General features: G+C 55.3%; 2 protein-coding genes across 4 annotated transcripts in view; one reads left to right on the top strand and one right to left on the bottom strand.

Annotated features, from left to right (window-relative positions):
* Positions 1-3,898: 3,898 nt before the first annotated feature.
* PIMREG (PICALM interacting mitotic regulator) lies at positions 3,899-8,454 on the top strand. The gene is made up of 6 exons (XM_004012584.6): positions 3,899-3,933; positions 4,459-4,788; positions 5,884-6,179; positions 6,672-6,767; positions 7,388-7,437; positions 7,805-8,454. The coding sequence occupies exons 2-5, from the start codon at positions 4,495-4,497 to the stop codon at positions 7,419-7,421; spliced, it is 720 nt and encodes a 239-aa protein (XP_004012633.1). The 5' UTR covers positions 3,899-3,933; positions 4,459-4,494; the 3' UTR covers positions 7,422-7,437; positions 7,805-8,454.
* A 162-nt stretch (positions 8,455-8,616) lies between these two features.
* PITPNM3 (PITPNM family member 3) overlaps positions 8,617-22,778 on the bottom strand; it is a 94,232-nt gene continuing 80,070 nt past the window's right edge. For all 3 annotated transcript variants that reach the window (XM_042255556.2, XM_042255557.2, XM_027975097.3), the window contains 7 exons: positions 20,776-20,892; positions 17,958-18,074; positions 17,507-17,655; positions 17,087-17,236; positions 15,019-15,202; positions 14,477-14,605; positions 8,617-12,831 (listed from right to left, as the gene is read on the bottom strand). In XM_042255556.2, the coding sequence (XP_042111490.1) occupies positions 12,529-12,831; positions 14,477-14,605; positions 15,019-15,202; positions 17,087-17,236; positions 17,507-17,655; positions 17,958-18,074; positions 20,776-20,892 (1,149 nt within the window). In that variant the 3' untranslated portion in view covers positions 8,617-12,528. The remainder of the gene's footprint in view (positions 12,832-14,476; positions 14,606-15,018; positions 15,203-17,086; positions 17,237-17,506; positions 17,656-17,957; positions 18,075-20,775; positions 20,893-22,778) is intronic.

Here is a 22,778-nt window from a genome sequence, read left to right as displayed (position 1 = left end):
GTCTTGCACTGCTCGCTCTCTTCCTCTGCTTCAGCTGTTTTGCGGAGAGTCAAAAGGCACACATGAGGATTTTCCCATCGTCCAGCAGTGGGAACTCCGTGCTTCCACTTTAGGGGACACAAAGTTTTATCCCTTGAGAAACTAAGAGCATGCATGCCAAGCAACACAGCTGGGGGGGGAAAAGCACACACACCTAGGGGTCCAACTCACAGATTTGGCCCATGGTTGGTCAGACTTGGGGATGCAAGGGGAAGGGGGTGTTGAAGCTGATGCCAGAGGTTTCTGTTTCACTGCTGAGAAGAAAGAGGTGCTCAGGCCATAGCCTCTAGATGGACCCCAGTCACTTCTTGGCCCCCAAACTAACCTCCAAATGGGCTTCATAAAAACAGAACTCTAATAATCCCAGTTCCCTCTGAAAATTCAGCAAAGGCTTCCTACTGCCATCAGGATAAATTCTAAGCTCCTTCCCCAGCCTATGGGATCCTGCCAGCCCTGCCTCCTGCCACCTAGCCCCTAGCCTCTCCATCTTGCTTGGCCTTCCTCTGCTCCTGGAACTTGGTGGTACTCTGGCCTCCCAAAATAGCCCCCTCTGTTGGAAAACCTCTTCTGTTTTGCCCCCTAACTCCTCAGCTAAAATACCATATGCTAAGGGAAACCTGCTCCGACCCCCAGTTCCTTTTATATCCTCTCATCATCCCCTAACGTCTCACATTCATGACATTTCACACAGTTTAACATCTGCTTCTTCCAACACACTGGCAGTTCTAGGAGGTCAAGTTTACTGGAGAAAGTTTTCTGTTGGACAGGGAGCCCTCAGGGCAGGGTAAGGCTGGACCTCCTTCTCTTCCTTCAACCTCCTCCCCAAGAGTCATAGATGGAGCTGGACCTAGAAAACCTCAGCCTCAGACCATGGACTGGTTTTTACTTCTTGCAAGGAGGACCAAGATCCCCTGCACCCACCACTCCTTCCCTGGGAGCCTGCTCCCCTCCGTACATCCTCCTTCCCACTCCTACACTCCACCCTCCTCGAAAGGCAATGCGAGAGGCTCCTCATTCAGAAGAAAATGTTTCTTCCTTCTGTCGTTGCCATGGAGACTGCTCTCCTTCACCTGCCCTGTCAGTCACGGAGCTGAGGGAGGGGGACCAAAAGCTCCAAGCAGGAAGGGCCTCTGGGGCATCACCGCCTCCACCCTGACCCTTGATGAGGCCATGGAATCCAAGGTTAGGAATTCAGGTTTCAGAGTCAAATCTCCAGGATTTAAGTTGCAGCTCCACCCTCTGTTCCATCTTGGGCGAGACACCTCACCTGTCTGAATCTCAGTTTTGTCATGTGTAATGGGAATAAAAATAGCTCCGACTTCATAGTGTTGCTGTGAGGATTAAGGAAGATTAAGAAAAGGAAATGCACGTAGCACACACGTGTAAGGGCCCGACATATATAAGCTATTGTATCAAGGCCTGTGATGGACGTGCCAGGCACTGGGACAGGCAGACAAGCGTGGATGGACAATGGAGAAAGACAATCCAATTGGAGAGGCTTTGTTTCCAAGTGCGTCATCTTCCCTGAGTCTTTCACACACGTTCAACTTAGTTTCCAGAAAAAATAATAACCCTTTCTTTTCCCCTTCATCTTTCACTGGAAGAGGACAATGAATGAAATTCCCTAATTACAATAACAAATTCAACAAGCATACCAGAAGTGTGGGAACAAACACTTCAGATGCTTAGGAAACAACTAAGCTGGGGAAGAAGTTGGACATGTAAAACAGAGCAGGGTTTTTCAAACCATAGCTCAGAACTCTTAGCGAACTGCTGAAAAACGAACGCAGCAAGTTGTCACCAGCATTTTCAAAAGATGAAGTACTGAACAGAAATTATGTCAAAGCACCCCACACATTGTCAAGTATTGTTTCAGGAAGATTTCGTTTCAGTTACACATAGGTATGTGTGCTGGGGGGCGGGGGTGGTCTCACCTGGGTCCTGGGTCCCCCAAACATGATGTTCTTTGTGGAAGAAGATCCCCACCCCCAAATACACACATACACACACACACACACATTCTTTGATGGTGAGCTCATTCTGTAGGTCTCAGCTTTAAGTGACATAATTTTTGTGTCATAATTCTCTTTGATGAATTGAGGACTTGTTATTTGACTCATCCATGTCCGTCTCTCCCCCACACACCAGGTTTGAGCTAGTTCACCAAGTTAGTTCACCTGTTTGGTTCACCTTTGTGGATCATTGTCAGCACAGAGCTTAATCTATCAGACACAAGTAAATAATTGGAAGGACAGGTGAGGGGAATGAGGAAGGAGAAAAGGGGGGTTGAGAGACACCAGCGTGACCTTGTTGGAGCATGTTGGTTTAAGGTGCCCACAGCACCCAGGAGGAGAAGGGGATACAGGTGCTGATTTAGCACAACTGTGGGGAGAGGTGCAGGCTGAGGAGAGGCCATGTGCTATGCTGGAGAGGCTCATGGACCCTGGTCCCAGGGTGACAGAGTTTGAATCCTTGCTGCATATAAACCGGAAAATTGAGGTCCCTCCCCATCTCCATTTCCTCATCTAGTCCTAGGCTGCAGCGAGGGGCTCTTGAGTCCCTCCTATAAAGTGCTTGGAAATTAGTACCTGGTGCATAGTGCATGCATGCGTGTGCTCAGCTGTGTCCAGCTCTGTGCTGTGCTTAGCGGTTCAGTCGTGTCCCATAGACTTGCGACCCCATAGACTATAGCCTGCGAGGCTCTTCTGTCCATGGGATTCTCCAGGCAAGAACACTGGAGTGCGTTGCCATTCCCTTCTCCAGGGGATCTTCCCAACCCAGAGATCAAACCCATGTCTCCCTCCTCTCCTGCATTGACAGGCAGATTCTTTAATCACTGCACCACGGCCAGGTGCATAGTAAGTGACTCGTTTGAATCGGTCTCCTCCCATGGGAAAAGTCCCTTTACCAGGGTTTGGGGGAGATGACCCGGAGGTGAAGAACAGAGTTAATGACTGACCTTCAAGAGACCCATAAGTTGAAACTCGGGAATGGAGCCGGGGGTGGGGGGGTGGGGGGGGGGGGGGGGGGGGGGGGGGGGGGTGGTGTATGGGGGGAGGAAAGGTTCCAGGTGAGCAGGGCGGTGAGGAAACGGAGTAGGGACTACTTTGAGGGGGAAGGAGAGGGGGCTTTCTAAATGGTGAATTTTTTAGCTCGGATGCTAAAGGGAAGGGGGGAGGCACTCAGCTGGATAGAGGGGATGGTCAATGGGACAGGGTTGGGGGTCGTACTTGGAGTGGGGGTAGGGGGCTGGGGGATGCACTCAATCTGTCCCCTCTCCCAAGATGGGTTTTCCTGGGGATCCGTGCGGATGGCAAGTTTGGGGAACTGAAGGGCAGTCTCAGGAAGGCAGAGGGTCACGAGGGAAGTTTGAAACAAAGTTTCCACAGCAACCCAAGGCTCCGAGTTCCCAGCCCAGGCTCTTTCTGACAAAACCACTGAGACCTTCAGGCAGGATGGGAGGGACCCTTAGGAGCCGGGGACCCCGCCTCGCCCCGCCCAGTCAGGCCAGCCAGAACCCTTTATAAGTTAAGGATGGGGTCCAGTGGCCCGAGACCGAGGGTCAGTAGGTGGCGCCGGGGCTGAGCCGGCGCGGGCTACGGATTCTGCAGGAAACTCGGGCGGGACCCATAGATACAAAGGGTCCTCTACGCCCGGCTCCCTGTCCAGCGGGCCTCCAGAGGATGAATGGGGATGGCTAGGCCAATCCGAGAGCAGGATTCACAGCCGCTGGCGCAGGGGCCAATCGGATCCCTGGCGTGGCCGCGAGGCGGGGACAGAGCCAATCAGCTGTGAGGACAGGACCAGGGGGGCGGATCCGCGCGGTGTTTCAAATCGACTGGATGGGCGAGGAGCAGCTATGCACGTCGTCTGGTCAGCCTCGGGAGCTGTTGGGTGAGTGCGGGCCGGGGCGTGGTGGGGTTCTGTTCAGAAGGGACGGGAGCAGGTGGGGTGGGGGACCCCTAGTTAGGACGGGCACGGCATGTGGGGCTTCTGGGTACAGCCGGATGGACATCGGGGTGTCTGGTCAGCCCACCTCCGCGCATTGGGTCAAGGCGAGCTCGTGAAAGAGTCCCTAGCCCAGCCTGGGCCAAGTGCTGAGGCTCAGCGACGGCCGGCGGGTCCTGACTGCCTCCCTCCCAGCCTGAGGCAGATAACGGAAAGTAGCCTGGGATGAAAAGACAGTTAATTCAGACACTCACAGCAAGGGACGCCTTGCTGGCCGGCCTTGTCCAGACTCTGCCCTCTCCCGGGCCTCTATGACCTCACTTCTAGGAAGAATTCCTCCCCACGGTTGACAAGCGACCCACCCCATGGGCCCCAGGACTGGAATCTCTTTCTCTGGTACCCGGTGTCTCACTGGATCCTGGGAGTGGGATGGGGGATACCCTGCTGATCTCCCATTGATCTCCTCCCCAGGGTCTGTGGGAACAGAACAGACTCTTGAACAGTCAGATGGCTTCTCGGTGGCCAGCTGTGGGGGCTTCCCTGCGTCGGAGGTCTCTCCAGAACCAGGAACGGTTGGAGGAGAGCGAGGCCCTGCAGCCTGTAGCCGGCCACCTGGACACCTCCAGCGGGGCCCTGGGCTCCCTGCGCAGACAGTTCCAGAGGCGGCTGCCCCTGAGAGCAGTCAGCCTCAACCTCGGGGTGGGCCCCTCCTGGAAACGCCTGGAAACCCCAGAGCCAGGGCAGCAGGGCCTCCAGGCTGCAGCTCGCTCAGCTAAGAGCACCTTGGGTGCCATGTCCCAGGTAATGCCAAGTATGGATGTAGGGCTTCCTTGATGCTGAAAAATGGCTGCCCCCAAAGATCTCCCAAGAATATAGACTCTGTGAAGACAAGGTCCTTGATTTATTAGTGTCCCCAGCTCTCCAAACAATTCCTGGTACACAGTAGTGCGTGCACGCTAAGTCGCCTCAGTCATGTCTGACTCTTTGTTACCCTATGGACAGTAGGAGCCAGGCTCCTCTGACCATGGGATTCTCTAGGCAAGAATACTGGAGTGGGTTGCCAGGCCCTCCTCCAGGGGACCTTCCCAATCCAGGGATCGAGCCCATGTCTCATATCTCTTCTGCATTGGCAGGCGGTTTCTTTACCACTAGCGCCATCTGGGAAGCCCATGGCACCCAGTAGATGCTCAACAAATAGCTGAATGAGTGAATGAAAACAGGGTTGTGGAGGAAACAGAACATCATGAGACAAGATGAAAGAGCTATACTGTGATAGGAAGTTGCTAATTAGCAAAGGGCTAATGGTGGGGGAACACCAAAAACAAGCTTAGTCAGTGAAGGTGACTGGAGGAGGTGACTCCATGGAATTCGCCCAGGAAAGGGGAGGTATGAGGAGGTATGAGGAGTGTACAAGACAGGTGAACTAGTCCAGACCCAGGGTTAAAGGAGAGCAAGACGCTGAAAAGAACTGGCAGGAACTTAGTCTGGGTATGGCTGGAGGACAGAGAGCAAGACAGGGCGTGAGAAGGTAGGGCACGTGCCGAACATGTTTAGAATTATTTCACTGTCTCCTGGGGGTAGGTGTGGTCTCCCCCAGGCCTCCCCTTTGAGTCTGGGTCAATCTGTCCAGAAAGAGGGTTTGGATTTAGACCAATGCAGGCTCCATGAGCCAGAGAGGTTATGCTGCCGCCCATGCACTTATCCCTGGGGGCCTGAGCTGGGTCCCTGCTATGGACCTGTGGCCTCATGGACTCATCTGCATCCCTCACCCTGAGCCTAAAGGCTTCCTGGGTCTGTAGGACCAGCTGGTGGGCCGAGGGGTTGGGGGATGCCCTGAGAAATCGGGTAGCTCACTCCTGGCTTGTCCACTCTGACTTTTCCATGCACTGGTCACAGAGGATCCAGGAGTCCTGCCAAAGTGGCACCAAGTGGCTGGTGGAAACCCAGGTGAAAGCCAGGAGGAGGAAGAGAGGGGCCCAGAAGGGCAGTAGCCCCCCAGCTCGCAGCCTGAGCCAGAGGAGCACCCGGCTATCTGTGGCTGCCCCTGCCCACTCAACCCTGGACCCCCGGGAGAAAGAGTACCACCCCCTGTCTGTCCAGATGGGCCCCCATGCCCACCCTTGGCAACGGTCCAGAAGGGAGGCTGCCTTCCGGAGCCCCTACTCCTCGGCAGAGCCCCTCTGCTCCCCTAGGTAAGTGGGGTAGTGCCTGCCCCTCAAATGCTAACTGGGCCCTGGGGGCTACTGAGCACCTTCAGGACACCCTGAGCTGAGCCACATCCATGCTCTGGCTCAGCTCTGTGCCCCACTATGGGGGACCTGGGGAGGTCCTTTTGGGCCTGAGTTTCCCCACCTGCCAAAGGAAGAGGCGAGCTTAACTCTAAGAGTATCACAGTCACCCAAGCTCCACCAAAAGTTTTTGAAGCCACCTGGCAGGGTCGGGGGGTGGAGGCTTACCTGTCTGCAGGATCATCTATCCTTGACAATGGCCTCAGCTGTTCTCTGCCATCTGCTCCGAGCCTCTCTGACGACACTTCCTAGAATGGGGGTCTGGGGTGATCAGTTCCCAGCCCACACTGGTCATCTCTGGGGCCTGTACACCAGGTCCCAGTGCTGGGTTAGAATAGGCTCCTGCCACAGGTTTCCAGCTAGTGACTGATATGCACAGCTTTTCCTTCTGTCCAGTGAGTCCGACAGTGACCTGGAGCCCGTGGGGGCAGGAATCCGGCATCTCCAAAAGGTGTCCCAAGAGCTAGATGAGGCCATCGCAGCAGAGGACAGGTGAGCCAGCTTACCGTGCTTCGAAGGACATGGCCAGGAGAGTCCCCTATGAGCCAGGCCACTTTTTCAGGCAGGTCTCTTGTTCAGACTCTGCTGTGTGAGTCTAACCATCTCTCTCCCTCTCTGAGCCTCTGCAACATGCCTTGGTCTCCTCCTTGATCAAATACTTAGGTTGGGGTGGTAGTTAAGGACACACCTAGATGGATGTGGCCCCCTGGGCCTTGGGCCCCAAAATGTGTCCATCACATGTGACCGGGTACCTGGTTCCTGAAAGATCCACCCTTCTTCCACCACTCACTCTCCATGGTTCCTCTCCACCGTGCCCACCCTGGAACTGGAGAAAGCCGCGTGGCTGCTGTGAAATGCCTGGCCTGTCTGCTTAGGACCCTGTCCTGGAGCAGCACCTGGGCCTGGAGCTGCCCTAACTGAGGTCATACGTACGTGGCTGTGATAGGCTCTGAGGCGGGGCCCCGCTGGTGCTGACTACATGCCAAGTGGGGCATGTACCCACCACACTGCCAGTTCTGGTCTTGTCTAGCCTGGGTGGGGAGGGTCCCTCAGAGCCTGCAGCATGCAGGACAGATCAGCAGCACCTGTCCCCACTGCTCTCCCATCTCTAGTGGCGACATGACTGTTTCTCTCATCCGAGACTGAGGACAGCGCCCTTCAGGTAATGCCCTCCTTCCAAGTCTCTTTCTCAGAGCTTTCTTCTCCCTCCCCCTCCTCCTCCTTCTCCTCTTCCTCCATGAGCTCGTAGGCATATCTGGAACTGAGTCTTTGCTGGAAAAAGATGTAGAGTTGATGGGCCCCACAGAGCCGAAAGCATGCAAATCTTCGGGAGCCAGGACTGTGGCTAACCTCACTGAGCCCATCACTGATGGAGCACACATGGGGCATCCCCAACAGGCACAACCACTTTCCAGAACCTCATTTGGAGGTGGGGGGCAGTCTCTGGTGTTTCCACTTCCCCTGGGGTGTGAAGGAGCTCTGTCTTGCCGGAAGCAAGCCATAGCTGACCACCATGCCCTCACACTCAGGATCCACACCTCCTGGGAGTTCCTGGGGGACCCAGGAGCTGGCGATGCCCCTGAGCTGCCACAAACAAGGACCTGACTCACAAAGCCCCAGGTGGGGGCTGCTTGGGGTCCTCTGCTTTCCTGCTTCAGCCACCTCCCAGCCCGCCAGGGACCACCTGCCACAGCCTGCAAGTGACTCAAGGAGATCTCGGAGGGGTGGGGGGAACCATTCATCCTACTTCACTGTGGGGCTTAGGAACTCAACCCACGTATGAGCTTTACAGTTGCTTCGTTTGTAACATGAAGTGCAGATGGCAGGTAATATTTGAAAGCTTGAGCTATGTATCCAGGAGTGGGGTCTACAAAGAGTCAGACCATATTATCACCAGTGTGGGGGCTCTTGAGAACCCAGATTTAGCCCTACTTCCCACACAAGAACCCCAGAAGGAGGGGTGGGAGAGGTTTCCAGGCCCCAAGATCCTGGGTCCACAGGGACCTATTCTCATTCTCAGCACAGGGCACTGTGGGCATAGAGGGCACACACTATTCAGTAGTGATTTCTGCCCTTTGTAAATTATTTAAGAAATCTGCTTTGTCATTTTATTAGAAAGAAGCCAGTGTGTGACTTTCCTGGATAACACCGGTTTTTCATAATAAAGACTCTTTCTGTAGCTGGCATCTGTTTGTTGTCCTTGCTACCCCCACACCCCTCTGGACAATAGGTTCTGGGACCTGACCCATCACCCACCCCAACTCTGAGCCAGCCTGCCCCCAGATCAGGGGGAACACGAGCAATGGGGAAGGTCTCTCGGCTTAGTTCAGAGCAAAGTACGTTTTAAAGGCAAATAAGGTTTTTATTTAAGTGACAACATTTGAGAGTTAAAAACCAGCTCACATCAAAATCAAGACCAGTTGTAAAAATCTTTTTAACTTCATAGTGCTGTTTTTGTCTTGTTAGAAATCTCATATTTTACATTTTCTTTTCTAACGGATTTTGTACAAGGCAGCCATGAGAAATAGAAGAAACCTTTTTCACCACAGAACCATCCACCACAAATAATACTGCGAGTTACACACTTAGGAACAGTCAGACAGACAAGATCAGACGGGCTGCCATCACCGAGTAAACAAACAGAAAAGGACAGCGGGGTCCGAGGGTAGGAGTCCTCACCAGCCAGCTGCCCTACTGTCCCACCCCTCCTTGATGTCACCTGCCTCTCCTTCTGTGCATGAGGGTGGGGGACAAACTCTTGATTTTTTTTTTTTCCCCCAATCACCCTGTTGGTTTCTCAGCCAGGAGTCAAGGACCCAGGCCACATGCCTCACTGCTTAGACTGAACCCTACTTGGGATTTTTAAGAAAGTTCCCCCATGCCCGGGGTCGGGGGAAGGGGAGGGGACATTTCTTTTGGCTAAGCCAAAAGAGAATAGGTTTCCAGAGCACTTGGCACCCCAACCCCCCCGGGGATTCGGCAGGAAGGTTGGTCATTTAAGGCGGGGTCAAGTTGAGGCTCCGCAGGCAAAGCACCCCTCCCGGGCGGAGCTGCACCTGGGCTGGGTGGGTGAGTGTCCCCGCAAAACCGGCACCACCTCAGGACCCATTTCCACATGCCTCGGGGTCCAGCTTCCATTGAAACATTGGCGCCATGTTTTGTCTGCAGGGCACTTCCAGGGTGTGGGTCTGGGCTCCAAAGTGGTAAAAGTACAGTTTAAAAACCATGAGATCCAGCCTCCCCTCTTCCCTAGAGCCCACCCCCAGTAATGTCTGGAATACTGGGATTCAAAATTGTTTATTTTCTGTGGCCCAGCACCCAGACTGGAGGGCCATTTATCCAAATGCATGAAAGAGTCCGACTTTTTTTTTTTTTTTTCCAATGTATCTGTTGCGGAGCCTAAGAGAGGAGTTGAGATCTTTAGCAAAATGCCATGAGGCTGGAAGAGCAGGCCCTGGCTACAGATGCACCCTGAACCCCCAACAGGGCAAAGGTAGGGGAAGGCAGCAGGCAGGCCATCTATCGGGATAGCCCCCCGGACTAGGAAGAACAAACATGCCACGCAAGAAACAAGGAGCTTTGGTCAGGCGGGAAGATCTGTTTCCCAGCCCCTGGGAGCAGGCACACCAGGAACTGGAAGGATTCTCTAGAAAACAGCCAGACTGGGGGTCACAGAACTACTCTGGGAAAGGCAGCGGCAACCCCTCCAGAGAACACAAGTTGGTTCTTTGTTTTTCTCCAACTCAACTGGATGGACAAAAATCAAACAAACCACTAGCAGAGAAAGTGCATGTTGGTTACAGAGTTGCCATGAAAGCAGTACTGAAACGAGTCTGATCACGATACAGAACCCCACGCACACACATTTACACACACCAACTGCAGCTCCCAAAACACTGTGTTCAGAACACCTCATTGTACACCTTCCATATCAAGGTGCAAGTCATCAGAGCCCCAGACCGGAGCTCTGGAAAGGAAGGGGTGTGGGCCCTCTGCTGGGGCTCACGTCCCAGCTCTGACCCCCACAACCACAGAACCCTGCTCCCCCACACTTCAAATTCTTCAGGGTCCCAGCCTCTCTTGCTCCCAGGCTGGGGTTCTCAGAAAAAAAGGGGTAGAGGTACTCTAGCTGGGGAAGATGTATCTCACACTAATTATTTCATCACTTGAGAGTAATACACCAGTGGCTTTTGCAAAAAGAAGATGGAGTTCAGAGAAGCAGACCATGTCTGCCTGAGTTTAATTCAGGGTCTATTTTGGAAAGGTGGGGAGATTGGCTTTGGGGTGACTATGCCATAGGAGCTGGTGCCCAATGGAGACCCAAGAAGGATGAAATGTTAAAGGAGGGATGGGCCCGTCGTTAACCACCAGAAGGCAGGACCAGAGAAGAAGCTGGGGGAGGTCACCCTTCCCCAACAGACTTGCCAGCAGCTCTGGGTTTGGGTGCAGATGCAGCGCTGGAAGTGGAGCTGGAGAAGACACAGTTCTCGTAGAGCAGGGGTGGGAGCTGGGAGCCCGGCCCCCTCCAGCCCCAGAGGGGCGTCGAGTGTGCCGCATGATTCACAACAGCAGGGCCAGTTGCCCCCACCAGCAGCCGCCACTGGGGAGGACCCTGGCCACATGGGAGCTGCGAGAGGTAGACAGCAGAAGCAACAGTGAGCCAAACAGGTGCCTGCTGGGCATACAGACGTCTGGGCCCTGGGGCAGCCCAGCCCCTGACACAGAGCCCGGCTGAAAGAGCTGGACTAGCCTAGCCCGGAAGGACTCAGAGGCGGCCCAGAGAGCACCCCACCCGGGCAGGCGTGGGTCTGGGCCAGGAAGCAGGAGAAGTGCAGGAGACCAATGCCCTGGCCAGGGGCTCAGCAGCAGGAAGGCCTGGGCAGAGTTTGAGGGAACCCCAGGAGAGCCAAGCCCTGCCAACCTCAAGGGACGACCCAAGAGGAGGTTATAGGCATCAAACCAAGCTGAGTGGCCGGGGGAAGGGCAGAGAACACAACAGTTTGAGCCAAAATTACATGAACCCCTGGAGCTCTGGGACCTCAGCTGTCTGTCTTCCAGGAGCCAAAGGGAGAAATCACTCTGAGCTGAGCTGGGGAGCAAGAGCCAGGCCGGGGCCTGCTGGGAGATGTCTCTGTTCCTGGGACGCCAGGTTTGGGCATCAGCGCAAAGCAAACATCTCCGTGGAGCAGGGACCCCCCTTCCCAGCAACCCCTGCAGAGGGGCTTCCTTGGAAGTGGTGGGGCAATGGGCCCCCAGAGCCCCTCTCTCAGTCTGCGGGGAGGGTATAGATCACCGGGCACTCTGAAGGGCTCTTAGGCCTGAAAAGCCACAGACGGCAGAAGTGCAGGACAGCCTAGGAGTCAAAAACGCCCCATGATCTCAGCTGGGGAGACCCCTCCAATTTCAGAAGGAAGGCAGGGCCCAGCGAGGGCAAGCAACAGGCTCAAGGGTTCCCAGCCAGCCCGGCTAGGCCAGAGCCCAGGGCCGCAGCCTCACGGCGGAGGGCACCAGGGCAGGACTCCGGGAAGAGGCAGGACTGTCCTCCAGGGCCCCGGGAGAAAGGCGAGGATACGGAGGACAAGAAAGGGGGGACAATAGACAGCGGCAGGAGGACAGACCGTCAGCACCAGACCCCGCCCCCAACCGTGCGTGGACAGACAACTCCAACACAGGATGAACCTACGGGACATCCTCTCACTCCCAGAAAGTGGCCACCTGGCCACAGGTGAGCCAGGCCCAGGATGGTGACCTGGGACATTGCCAGGGGGCGGGCACAAATGCCGCTTGCGCCCCCCTCCCCTCACCCCAACGGGCAACCAAGAAGCTGCACTTGCCAGTGGCTGTTGGTCCCTGATTGGGGGACGACTCCCTTTGGGGCCTGCCAACCATCACTGACGAAGGCTCCGGAGCTCAGAGAGATGGTCGACTTTGTCAAACACTTGGGCTCCAGGCAAGCCTGCCCCGGGGGGTTACACAGACATCCACCCTGACTGGGGCTTGCCTTGCAGGCGTAGGGGAGCAGCAGCGACTGCATTGAGACCCCTGGATCTCACCCCTTTGCTGCCCAGGGAGCCTCCCCGCCAAGGCCAGGCAGGGTCCCTCCCGCCTCGCTGGTTGGACACTTTGCTGGACAGACACGGGAGGGAAAAAGCAGGAAACAGCCTGTGTCTGCCGGGGACAAGGCAGCCCCTCCCGTCCCCGCAGGCAGCCCTGGTGGGCCCCCCATCCCCTGCTCTGCTGCACAGCCCGGGCCTCAGGGCACCGACTCGAACTTGGGGGGCCCACGCGCCCAGCTGAGCGCGGGCAGGGGCCGCTCGTGGTCCTTGTCGGACTCGGGCTGGCTCTGGGCCCGCTCTGGCTTGGGGTTGGCGGGCGGGTCGGGCTGCTGAACCGACATGGTCCGGCGCAGGTGGTTGCGCTTCCGCAGGAACTCGGGCTGCGCGTGGAGGCCGAAGCTGCCCTTGCGTAGGATCATGCGCGAGCTGTTCTTTTTCGGGCGCGAGCGGTGGCCGGCCTCCAGCGCTGCCAAGTGCGCTGCGTAGCCCTCGCTTAGGAACTGCAGAGGGGACAGGAGTCAGGTCAGCCGGGGCGGGCGGTCTCCTCCCCCCGCCCCCACCAGCCCCAACATCGTCCCTTCCCTGGAGCATCCAGCTTCTCCCCGACCCAGGTTGCTCATTACTCTTCGAGGCTCCCTGCCTGGCTTGGCACAACTGAGTGCTTCGGTCTGACCCAAGGGTCACACCTGGGATTTCCTGGGTTCCTGAAGCTCTCTCATCCTTGTCACTTTCACTAAGGTCCCCCAAAGGTAAGTCTCTTCCCTCCTCCAGCTTCTATCCCAGGGAACTTCATTGATGTTTTCCTGGGCCTGCAGAACCTTGCTACTCAAAGTGTGGGCCGTGGACCACCAGCATCAGCAGGAGCTGGACCCTTGACAGGCAGACTGTCAGGCCCCACCCCAGGCCTAGGAATCTGAATCTGCATTTAAACAAGCTCCCCTGGTCATCTGCGTGCAGGTTAGAGTTAAGAAGCCCTGCTCTAACGGTCCCCACTCTGAGGTCCCACCATCTCTGCCCTTCTGCCTGATGCTCACTCTCAAGCACCTCCACTCAACATGGTGCAAAGAGATCATTATCACCTTCCCATCAATCACCTGCTTCTCAATCCCAGTAATGGTACTACCTGCCTGGTTGCCCAGGGCTTCCCAGGTGGCGCTAGTGGTACAGAACCTGCCTGCCAGTGCAGGAGATGTAAGAGACGGGGGTTCGATCCCTGGGTTGGGAAGATTCCCCTGGAGCAGGGCATAGCAACCCACTCCAGTATTCTTGCCTGGAGAATCCCGTGAACAGAGGAGCCTGGCGGGCTACAGTCCATGGGGTTGCAAAGAGTCGGACACAACTGAAGCAACTTAGCACACACGCACCTGGTCGCCCAGGTCAGAAACCAAGGGCCATCCTTGACATTCCGTTTCTCCCCCATCCTGAGAATCTGATCCCTTCGTTACCAAATCCAATCCATCCTGCTTTAGAAGTGCCTCTCAACCCATAGGCCTTCACTGCCCTGCTGCCACCCTGCCGTTGCTTCCCTCCCCTCTCCCCTTCCTCTGATGCGCCCTCCAACCAGAGAGCCTGAGGGATCTCTCTGAATCATGAACCCCCTCCAGAACCATCGAGTCCCAACTTTGGCAAGACACACAGGCCGTCCGCCATGCACCGCTCCAAGCCCTGCTCTGGCTCCCTCCCGCATCACCCTCAGCCAAGCCGAGTCACTTGCAGTCAGTTCCCAGAATTTACACTTGCTCTGCCACCTCCTGACCCTTCCTTTTGCTGCTGCCTCCGTCATAAAGGCTCGTCCAAGCTCAGGCCCTTCACGGACAACTCCTTTCAACTTTCAAAAAATCATCCTTGTCCCTGAGTCAGGCTTGGCTGCTCCTCTTCAGGGCCCACAGTCCTCTGCGCTCCCGTCATTCATCACGGCTGTTGCCGCACTGCACTGGCTCTGTCGGCCAGTCTCTCCATCTCCCCGTCTAGACCAGATGACGGGCCATCCGAGTCCACCTGCACCCCACACAGGCACCCAGTTGTGTGTTGAATGAATGAATGAGCAAATGAACGAACAGATGGCTGACTGAACAAACAACGGAATAAACCGCCTTCTTCTCCCCTCTCTGCTTTCACTGGCCCCACACCCCCACTTCCACCCACCTGGCACTGGGTTTGGTACTTCTTGGTGGGCCGGCCCACAATGAAGATCTGGGAGGGCGGCAGGCCCAGCACGCTGTAGACGGAGATGTCCTTCGTGGAGCCGTAGGCTGCGCTGATTTTGATGGAACACTGAAACACAGGGCAGCTGATGGGGGCGGGGCCAGTGCATCCGCCACGAAGGATTCCCAGATGTCCCCCCGGGGAGCACTGGTGGGGACCCTTTTTCTGCACGCAGACAGACTCCAGGCCACGGGCCCACCTTGCCTCAGGGGCCACCCCCTGCAGTGGTCTCCCCTTCCTAAACCGCACCATTCTCATCCATCAGTGGAGACGAAGGAGATAACACACCTCGCTGGGCAGTAAAAGGACCGATGAGATGCACATGAATGTGCTTTGCCAACTGGGCATCCACTTGGACAATCGGAGCATGTGGGGTAAAGGAGGGGCTCCCGCCAGCTTGAGGGAGGAGGCGGGGCCGAGGAGGAGGGCTGCCGAGGACTCACCCCTCCCTGGTGGAAGCCCCTCCCCTGCCGGACGCTCACCTCCTGCATCAGGTTGCGCAGGAAAATGGCCTTCTGCCGCAGCGGGTCGTGCACCAGCCCGTCGGAGAAGAAGATCATGCCCTGTGGGAAGTTGTGCTGAGACAGCCACGACACCACCCGCTGCTTCTGCATGTCCGGCCGCCCCGTGATGTAGAGGATCATGTATCCCAGGTCCTGCCAGTGCCTGGCGAGAGGATATTGCAGGGTCCAGCCCCCACCCCGAGCAAGCCACCCACTGCCCAGCAGCCCACACCCCCTTCTTTCCCCCCCTACCCGCAAGAAGCTGGAGGAGCTGTTCCAGGGCATGGTAGGGGAAAACAAGGGGGACCCAGAAATTCACACCCCGAGTTGAGCCCCGTGAGCCCTAGCCATCCCCCCCAGATGGCCAAAAGTGCCAACCGCATGCCCACAGCCCAGCTGGTCCCCCTACCCCTGCCCTCTCTGCTTGGGTCCCCTCCTCCCTGATGCCACTGTCATCACTCAAGTGTCTGAAGCCAGAGACAAGCCACTTGGATGTCTCCCTTTCCCTCTGTCTCCCCGCCAGTCAAAGAGCCTTTGATTCTACCAGGCAGCATCTTCACTTCACCCTCTCACGTTAACTCCACTCCTAAGCCTCAGCTCAGGCCTATTGAACTGGTCCCCAAGAACTCCCAGGACCGATATCGGTCCACTTTTGGCATGCTGATGATTCCGAGTCCTGGAGGACAGTTTCTTGTGCCCATGACTTGTTTTTTTCCACTGGACCATGAGTTTCCTCCAACTAGGAGCTCTTTCTGCATCAGTACCAGAGCATAGAGCCTGGCCCAGAACCAGCCTCAGAAGCCTGGAGGGAGGCAGACAGGAAGGGAGGAACTCAAGTGGTACCTCTCTTGTTTTTCTGTTGGCAAAATCCTTTCGCACCTCTCTCCGCAGTTCAGCAGCCCTGGGAGGTTGTTTCCAGCCACACTTCCCACCCTGTCCTGAACTGGCCTCCAACACCCAACGGCCATGAACTTATCCCTACACATGATCTGTTCTTCTCTGTCCTTCTCACCTTCTCAGCCTATCAAACTCAGTCCTGTATTTTCTTCCTTTTGCCTTTCTGTTTGTGTTCGTCTTTGTACAGTGGCATGGATTGAAATATATAGGCACCTGTCCTTCAAGGGCTGACTCAAATGCCACCTCTCCCAGGAAGCCTGCTCTGCTTTCTCCAATCAGCTATAAAAAGTCCAGTCTCTTGATTGGCACTGTGTGTAAGCTAGACTCGAAAGAAGGGCCCCCCAGTGAGCCACGTGTCCCAGTAGTCACACGTTTATGTGCTCCCTTCCTCTTCGAAACTGGGCTGATCCTGGGATTAGCTTGGAACTAATAGAACAAGTGTAGTGGAAAATACTCTGAATCCCAAGGCTGGGTACTAAGAAGGCTTGTAGCTTCCAGTATCTGGGTATCTGGGAACCATAGACCAGTTACCAGCAAGGAAGCCCATCACCAGGTACCAAGTCTGGCTAGTCTGAGACCACCAGGAGCAGCCACACGGAGAGAGAAAAAGACAGACCCCAGCCAAGGAACAAGATACATCACCCATCTTGAACATCTTGAACATCCAGCCCTGAGATGACCCCCAGCCCAGACCACAATCTGACTGCCATTTCTGGAGAGGCCCCCTCTGAGGACCTCCCAGCAGAAACCAATCAATCCACGGAATGATGTCAAAGAATAATAAACTACTACCGTAAGTCACTAAAAATGGAGCCATTTGTTCCATGGCGATTGGTAATCAGCACATAACAATTTTATCCTGATTGAGATCTGAATGCAAACCACCCATTCTGATTTACTGCCTAGAATGCTCTGACCATGTTAGGATAAACGGAGAGAGGGAGGCAGGGAGGAACAGAAGGCTGGAAGGTGGTGGAGGTTCTCAAGAACCCTCAGTAAATTACTCCTGCAGGTGAAGCTAGGACTCCTGGCTCCCAGCCCAGGGACTAGTGGAATTCCTAGAGGAAACTAGAAAAACACAGCCCACCTCCCACACAGCCACTGGTTCCTTCCCCAGAGGATATGTCGCCTGCAGGAAGGAAGCACTCACCGGACAACGTCCACTGCCCCCGGCCGGACCTTGGGGTCGCTTCCCATGATGGACACGCTGGCCGCAAAGGAGCCGTCGATGCTGAAGACCACGCACTCCATGCCCCGGGGCAGCACTGTGAGGTAGCTCATCGCGCAGGTCTGGTCGCCCCTGAAAGGTGCCCACCTGGGGGTTAGCTGTACACTCAGGGTCAGGTGTCAGCCTGAGGCCAACATCAGCCCTTGGCCAGGGTCAGAGCTCAATCAGGGCCAGGATGATAGAGAAGCCAGGTGGCACCTCCTGATGCTAAAGCTGTGACCACATCCATTTTCCTCTCTCCCAGCAGACAGGACAGCATCCCCAGGACCCCATCTTCTGGACAGACCTGAAAGGGCCGTGGAATTGGGTGAAACCACCGTGAAAATGTCCCCTGGGTCTGACCTGACGACCATCTTCACGGGGTAGACGCCAACCCCCAGGCGCCGGGGCCGTGGCACGCTGTACGTGATGCGCCCACTGCTGTTGGTGATCTCTGTGTCCAGGTGCACCCAGCGGCCGGAGGACGGCTCTGCCATCACCAGGATGTCCACCTGCAGGAGGCGAGGCGGCCAGGGGACTCGCTGAAAGCCGGGGAGGGGGCTGGACTTGGGAGCTCTCTGCCAAGACCGCAGGGCTCGGGGTCCCTGCTTGATGCTAGTTCCTGGCTCCCACCATCCCTTCTCTTTCCACTGCAGCCACACCGGCTTCTCCAAAGCGCCCAGTCCACCCCTCACTGCCACTCGCCCTCCCTGACCTGGGTGAGCATCTCCCACCTCGTGCAGCCAGCCCCTCCCCGCAGCCCTCGGCCCAGGTGCCGTCTGGTACCCAGGAAGGGAGGGCCCAGCTTCTGTACCTTCTCGCCGGTCAGGGCCACCATGTCGAGGGGCCCGTACATGAACCTCCCCACCAGAACCTGGGGGCCATCTTCGGCAGCAATCACGTCATTGGCCCGATGGTTGGCAGTGACATTCTGGAAGGACAGAAACCAGCTCAACTTCTGCAAGGGGACTTGACCTTGCTTTTTATTTGCATTGTCCTCAGGATGGGTTGGAGGGATGGTCCCCTGTGAAATCTTGCCTTTCTTCCTTATTAACCCCATTAAAGTTTCCAAGACATGTGGAACAGGGGTTCTGTGGGGACAGAACCCCTGAAGAAAACAGACCCTTAAAACTCCACATCATCTCCAAGGAGTGCGGCTGCTGCTGCTAAGTCGCTTCAGTCATGTCCGACTCTGTGCGACCGCATAGACGGCAGCCCACCAGGCTCCCCCTTCCCTGGGATTCTCCAGGCAAGAACACTGGAGTGGGTTGCCATCTCCTTCTCTAGACTCCCACAAATGAGCATCCTCTGCTCTTAACACTCCCCATAGCCTGGAGGTAACAGCCAGTCCTCGGAGCCTGGCATCCTTCTAGAAGGCCAGGCTGGAAACTTCGGGTCACCATCGCTTCTTCCTTCCACATCACGGCTCATATCCAGTAGCCATTTACCATCCGTCTTCGCTTAGTGGGCGATTTAAATGCGAAGAGTAGAGAGAACAGTGTAGGAAGCCTCATGTGGCTGGAAACCAGTCACAGCCCTTCTGGCTCCCTTCTTCTTTGCAGGATCCTCCACCCCACCCCTGCCCCACTCCAGATTATTCTGGAGCAATTCTGGACATCACATCATTTGTTTGTAACTATATCCCAGCATCCCCATCCTTCTTCATGTCTGGTCTCAATTCATTCCGCAGCTCCCAGCCATGACCACCTACCACTCCCCCCTTCAAGACCCCAGACCACTGAAGTTTTACAAAACTGCCTACGTCAGTGTTTCCGCCCACACCCCAGGTACCTCTCACGTGGACTCTGCTAGTAGCATCTTAAAGGAGTCCCTTATTCAAAACACAGCCCCCACGGCAGATTCATCGTCTTTACAAAGCACAGAACTTTTAAGCTCCTGGCTCCAAATCCTGAGCCTGGCATCAGAACTTTGCTGGGAAAACGTTTCAGTCCCCTCTCGCACTGCTGCCCTTTGAAGCCCAGCTGGTTCTTTCAGGTCAGGCTCTGCAGAGAGGCCTCAGGGCTCACTCACATTGACTCCCCATCCCCCCACCCCTTGACTCTCCACAGCATCCCTGGTCTTCTGTCTCCACATTCCAGCCCATCCGCTATGACCTGACTCAACTTCGTCCTCTCTAAGAAGCACTCAGGCACTCCCCAGACAGTTGGGGACTCTCCAGCAGGTGTCTCTGCTGCTGCTGCTAAGTCGCTTCAGTTGTGTCCGACCCTTCGCGACACGAAGTCATGGACTGCAGCCTACCAGCCGCCTCCATCCATGGGATTTTCCAGGCAAGAGTACTGGAGTGGGGTGCCATTGCCTTGTCCGGACACAGTCTCTACCTTATCTTAATTCCCACGATATTTTAATTCAATAGTTCAACGAATATCTGCGGGTACCTCATCCCCGCTGGTCCCTGGGCTGGGCTCTGGGTATGTACAGAGGAACCAGTCATGGACCCTGACCTGGAGACACTTAGTCGGATGAGGAATGCAGGCCCCCTAACAAGAATTCTGAAGACAGAAGATTCCATTCATAGAAATAAACACATGGAAAGATGCCAAAAAACGAAATTAAGTACTGACACAAGCCACAACGTGAATGAACCTTGAAAACATTATGCTCAGTGAAAGTAGCCGGATGTAAAGGACCACATATTATATGATTGCATTACGTGAAATGTCCAGAATAAGTAAACCTATAGACACAGAAAGTAGATTACTGGTTGCTCAGGGTTAGGGGTGGGAGTAAGGGGCTGCAGAGGGGGACAGTGGCTAAAGGGTAAGGGGTTTCTTTTGGAGGTGATGAAAATGTTCTAAAATTAACTGTGATAATAGTTGCACACAGTTGTGAATATACTAAGACACACTGAATTGCATACTTTAAGTGGGTGGATTGTGTAAAGTGTGGTTATAGCTCAATAAAAATGTTTACAAAAAAGGGCTGATTTATGGATCACCTTCTACCGTTTAAGACTATTCTTGGGGTTCATGTCTGAGATTCCCACAAGACTATAAGTGCCCACCATAGCAGTGGCTGTGTCTGTTTATTCTTGTGCCCCACTGCCTGGCAGAAGGCCAGGGACAAAGTGAATACGGATGATTGTTTGCTGAGTAAATGCATGTGTGTGGACCAAACTCCTACTCATACTTCAATACCTTGCAGAGGTGACACTTCTTCAGGGAAGCCCTGCACAGCTTACCCTGACAATCCTTCTCTCCATCTTCTTCCTAATCCAGGCCTCCCTCTATGTCCTGGCAAATGCCACCCCAGGCTGTGAGCCCCATGGTTGTGGGCAGAACTCTTTCTGACTCACGTGCACATCTACAGAGGCCTGGCATACAGCTCTGTATTTGGCATCTCATCTCCATCTTCAGTGCCCTGGACCTGCACCCAAGGTGCTCCTGGGGAGCCAGGCCCCAGGGAACCAGCTCCCCCATCTCATCTGCTCCACATCCCCACCCCACCTCTACAGAAATCCTGGGGGCCTTGTCTAAGCATGAATCCCACCATGTATCAGCATGAAGCTCTAACCCAAGCCCTTTCTGGCCACGTGGATGCCCCATTCCCTGGGGACCGCCCCACCTCCCTGATGCCACAGCCCCAACCCATAGGCACCTCTAACAAGCACATACCCGCAGTTTGACCTGGGTCCTCTTACGAAGCCACTTCTCGCGGGGGTTGGTGGGGCTCAGTGCCGCGGGGTCCAGACCAGCGCTCTCCTTGACGTTCACACTCTCATAGCGCATCACCTGATCGACAGCCCAGCAGGACTCCGGGTCAGGCCGTCTGGGCACCCCTGCCTCCTCCCCCTGGTGTCAGGACCCTCCAGTGTACAGCCAGGCCCTTCTCCAAGCCTCCCCGCCTCCCAGCCTGGGACCCTCAGGGCAGCCTTTCTGCCCACCTGTCCTGACAGCTGGGGCAGACCACTGTCTCTCAAATGCTCTGCCCTGGGAGCAGCCCCTGCTCTCGACACCCCAACCTAGGAACCACCTGGGTCTGTACCCATTCTCTGCCTTCCCCCCGCCCCCATCATCGTGGGTGACCATTATCGAAGGCCAGCTGGAGCCCTGGTCCCAGCTCCACCCACCTGCTCAAGAACATGATGGAGCAAGCTCCCCTGTTAACCCTGCATCACTGGTTAACCCCTCACTACTGGCTCATTCTCCTTAGCATCTAAATTAGCATCCCGACTCCTTAGCATCTCATAGAGACTTTGCTCGCAGTCCACTGGTTAAGGTTCTGCACTTCCAATGTAGGGGCTGTGAGTTCAACCCCCAATCAGGGACCTAACATCCCTCATGCCACACGGCCTGATCACAAAAAAAAGGAAAAGAAACCAAATAGTTTTTCTGGTTTGTTTGTTTGTTTGTTTGTTTTCAAAAATCTAATAAATAAATAAATAGTCAACGTGTGTTCTGGTGCCTCTTTCTAGGATCCCTCTTCAACAATCATCACATGTCCCTGATCTGCTTGACAGCAACAGATCTCAAAAGACAGCCGGCACTATCGTCTCCCCCTCCTCACTGCCGCCTCTCCTCCCCCAACTCCAGGCAGGCTTCTGACCCCATGGCTCACTGACGCCATTCCTGCCAAGGCCCCGTGACCTCCATCCTGCGCAGCTCAGAGGCCCCTCCCGTCTATCCACTCTGACCCACCTCTGACCTCTAGGGGTGCCCTCCTCTATTTCTTTCAGTGGCTCCTTCTCTCTCCCCAGAGGGGCTCCACGACTCCTCCCTGAACTTCTCTATCCGCAGCGACTCTCTCAATCTGTGATACTGTGATTTATAATAAGAAGTAAGTGTTTCGTCTTTGCCCAGCTTCAGGCACAAAGCTCCGAAAATCCTTGGAATTTCCTAAGCGAGAGGTACAAAGGTGTCTTTTGTTATGTTAGTGAGGTGAGTGGCACCACGTCTTAGGATGGGGCTGGTTGCCAGGAGAACCCATGGCCATGATTTAATCAACTGAATCTATGTAACGAAGGCTTCACAACAACCCAAAAGGATGGGGTTCAGAGAGCTTCCAGGTTGGTAAGCCGTGGAGCTCTGGGGACAGTGGTACCCTCTGAGAGGGCATGGAAAACCCAACTCCTTTCCCCATACCCTGTCCTTTGCATCTCTTCCATCTAGCTGTTCCTGAGTTAAATCTTTTATGTGCCCAGTCACTTCAGTCATGTCTGACTCTGCAACCCCACAGACTATAGCCTGCCAGACTCCTCTGTCCATGGGACTCTCTGGGCGAGAAGAACACTGAAGTGGATTACCATGCCCTCCTCCAAGGGATCTTCCCAACCCCAGGGATCGAACCCGCATCTCTTGTGTCTCCACCTCCTTGGTCGTGGAGCGTGCATGCAATCCAGCCCCTACCTCCCAGGCTCTCTCTCAGTCACTGGCCTCTCTGCTCCACCTATTTTACAGATGAGGACACTGAGACCCACAGGAGAACAGGCGTGATGACTCCAGTCTCCAAGTTGAACATGGGCACGTTCTCCTACATGGCATCTATTTGATTTTCTAGAAAGTGCCAGGACATTGACCAGAAGTCATATTCCTTATGCAAACGGTTGTCCGTCCAGGTCACTCCCCCTCCACTTGCCATGCTCCAGTGTCCAACGTGACTGGCAAGGCAAGCCCAGCCT

Source organism: Ovis aries, chromosome 11 (assembly GCF_016772045.2).
Source record: "Ovis aries strain OAR_USU_Benz2616 breed Rambouillet chromosome 11, ARS-UI_Ramb_v3.0, whole genome shotgun sequence".
NCBI classification, from domain to species: domain Eukaryota; kingdom Metazoa; phylum Chordata; class Mammalia; order Artiodactyla; family Bovidae; genus Ovis; species Ovis aries.
This window is presented reverse-complemented; position numbering and strand designations above follow the sequence as displayed.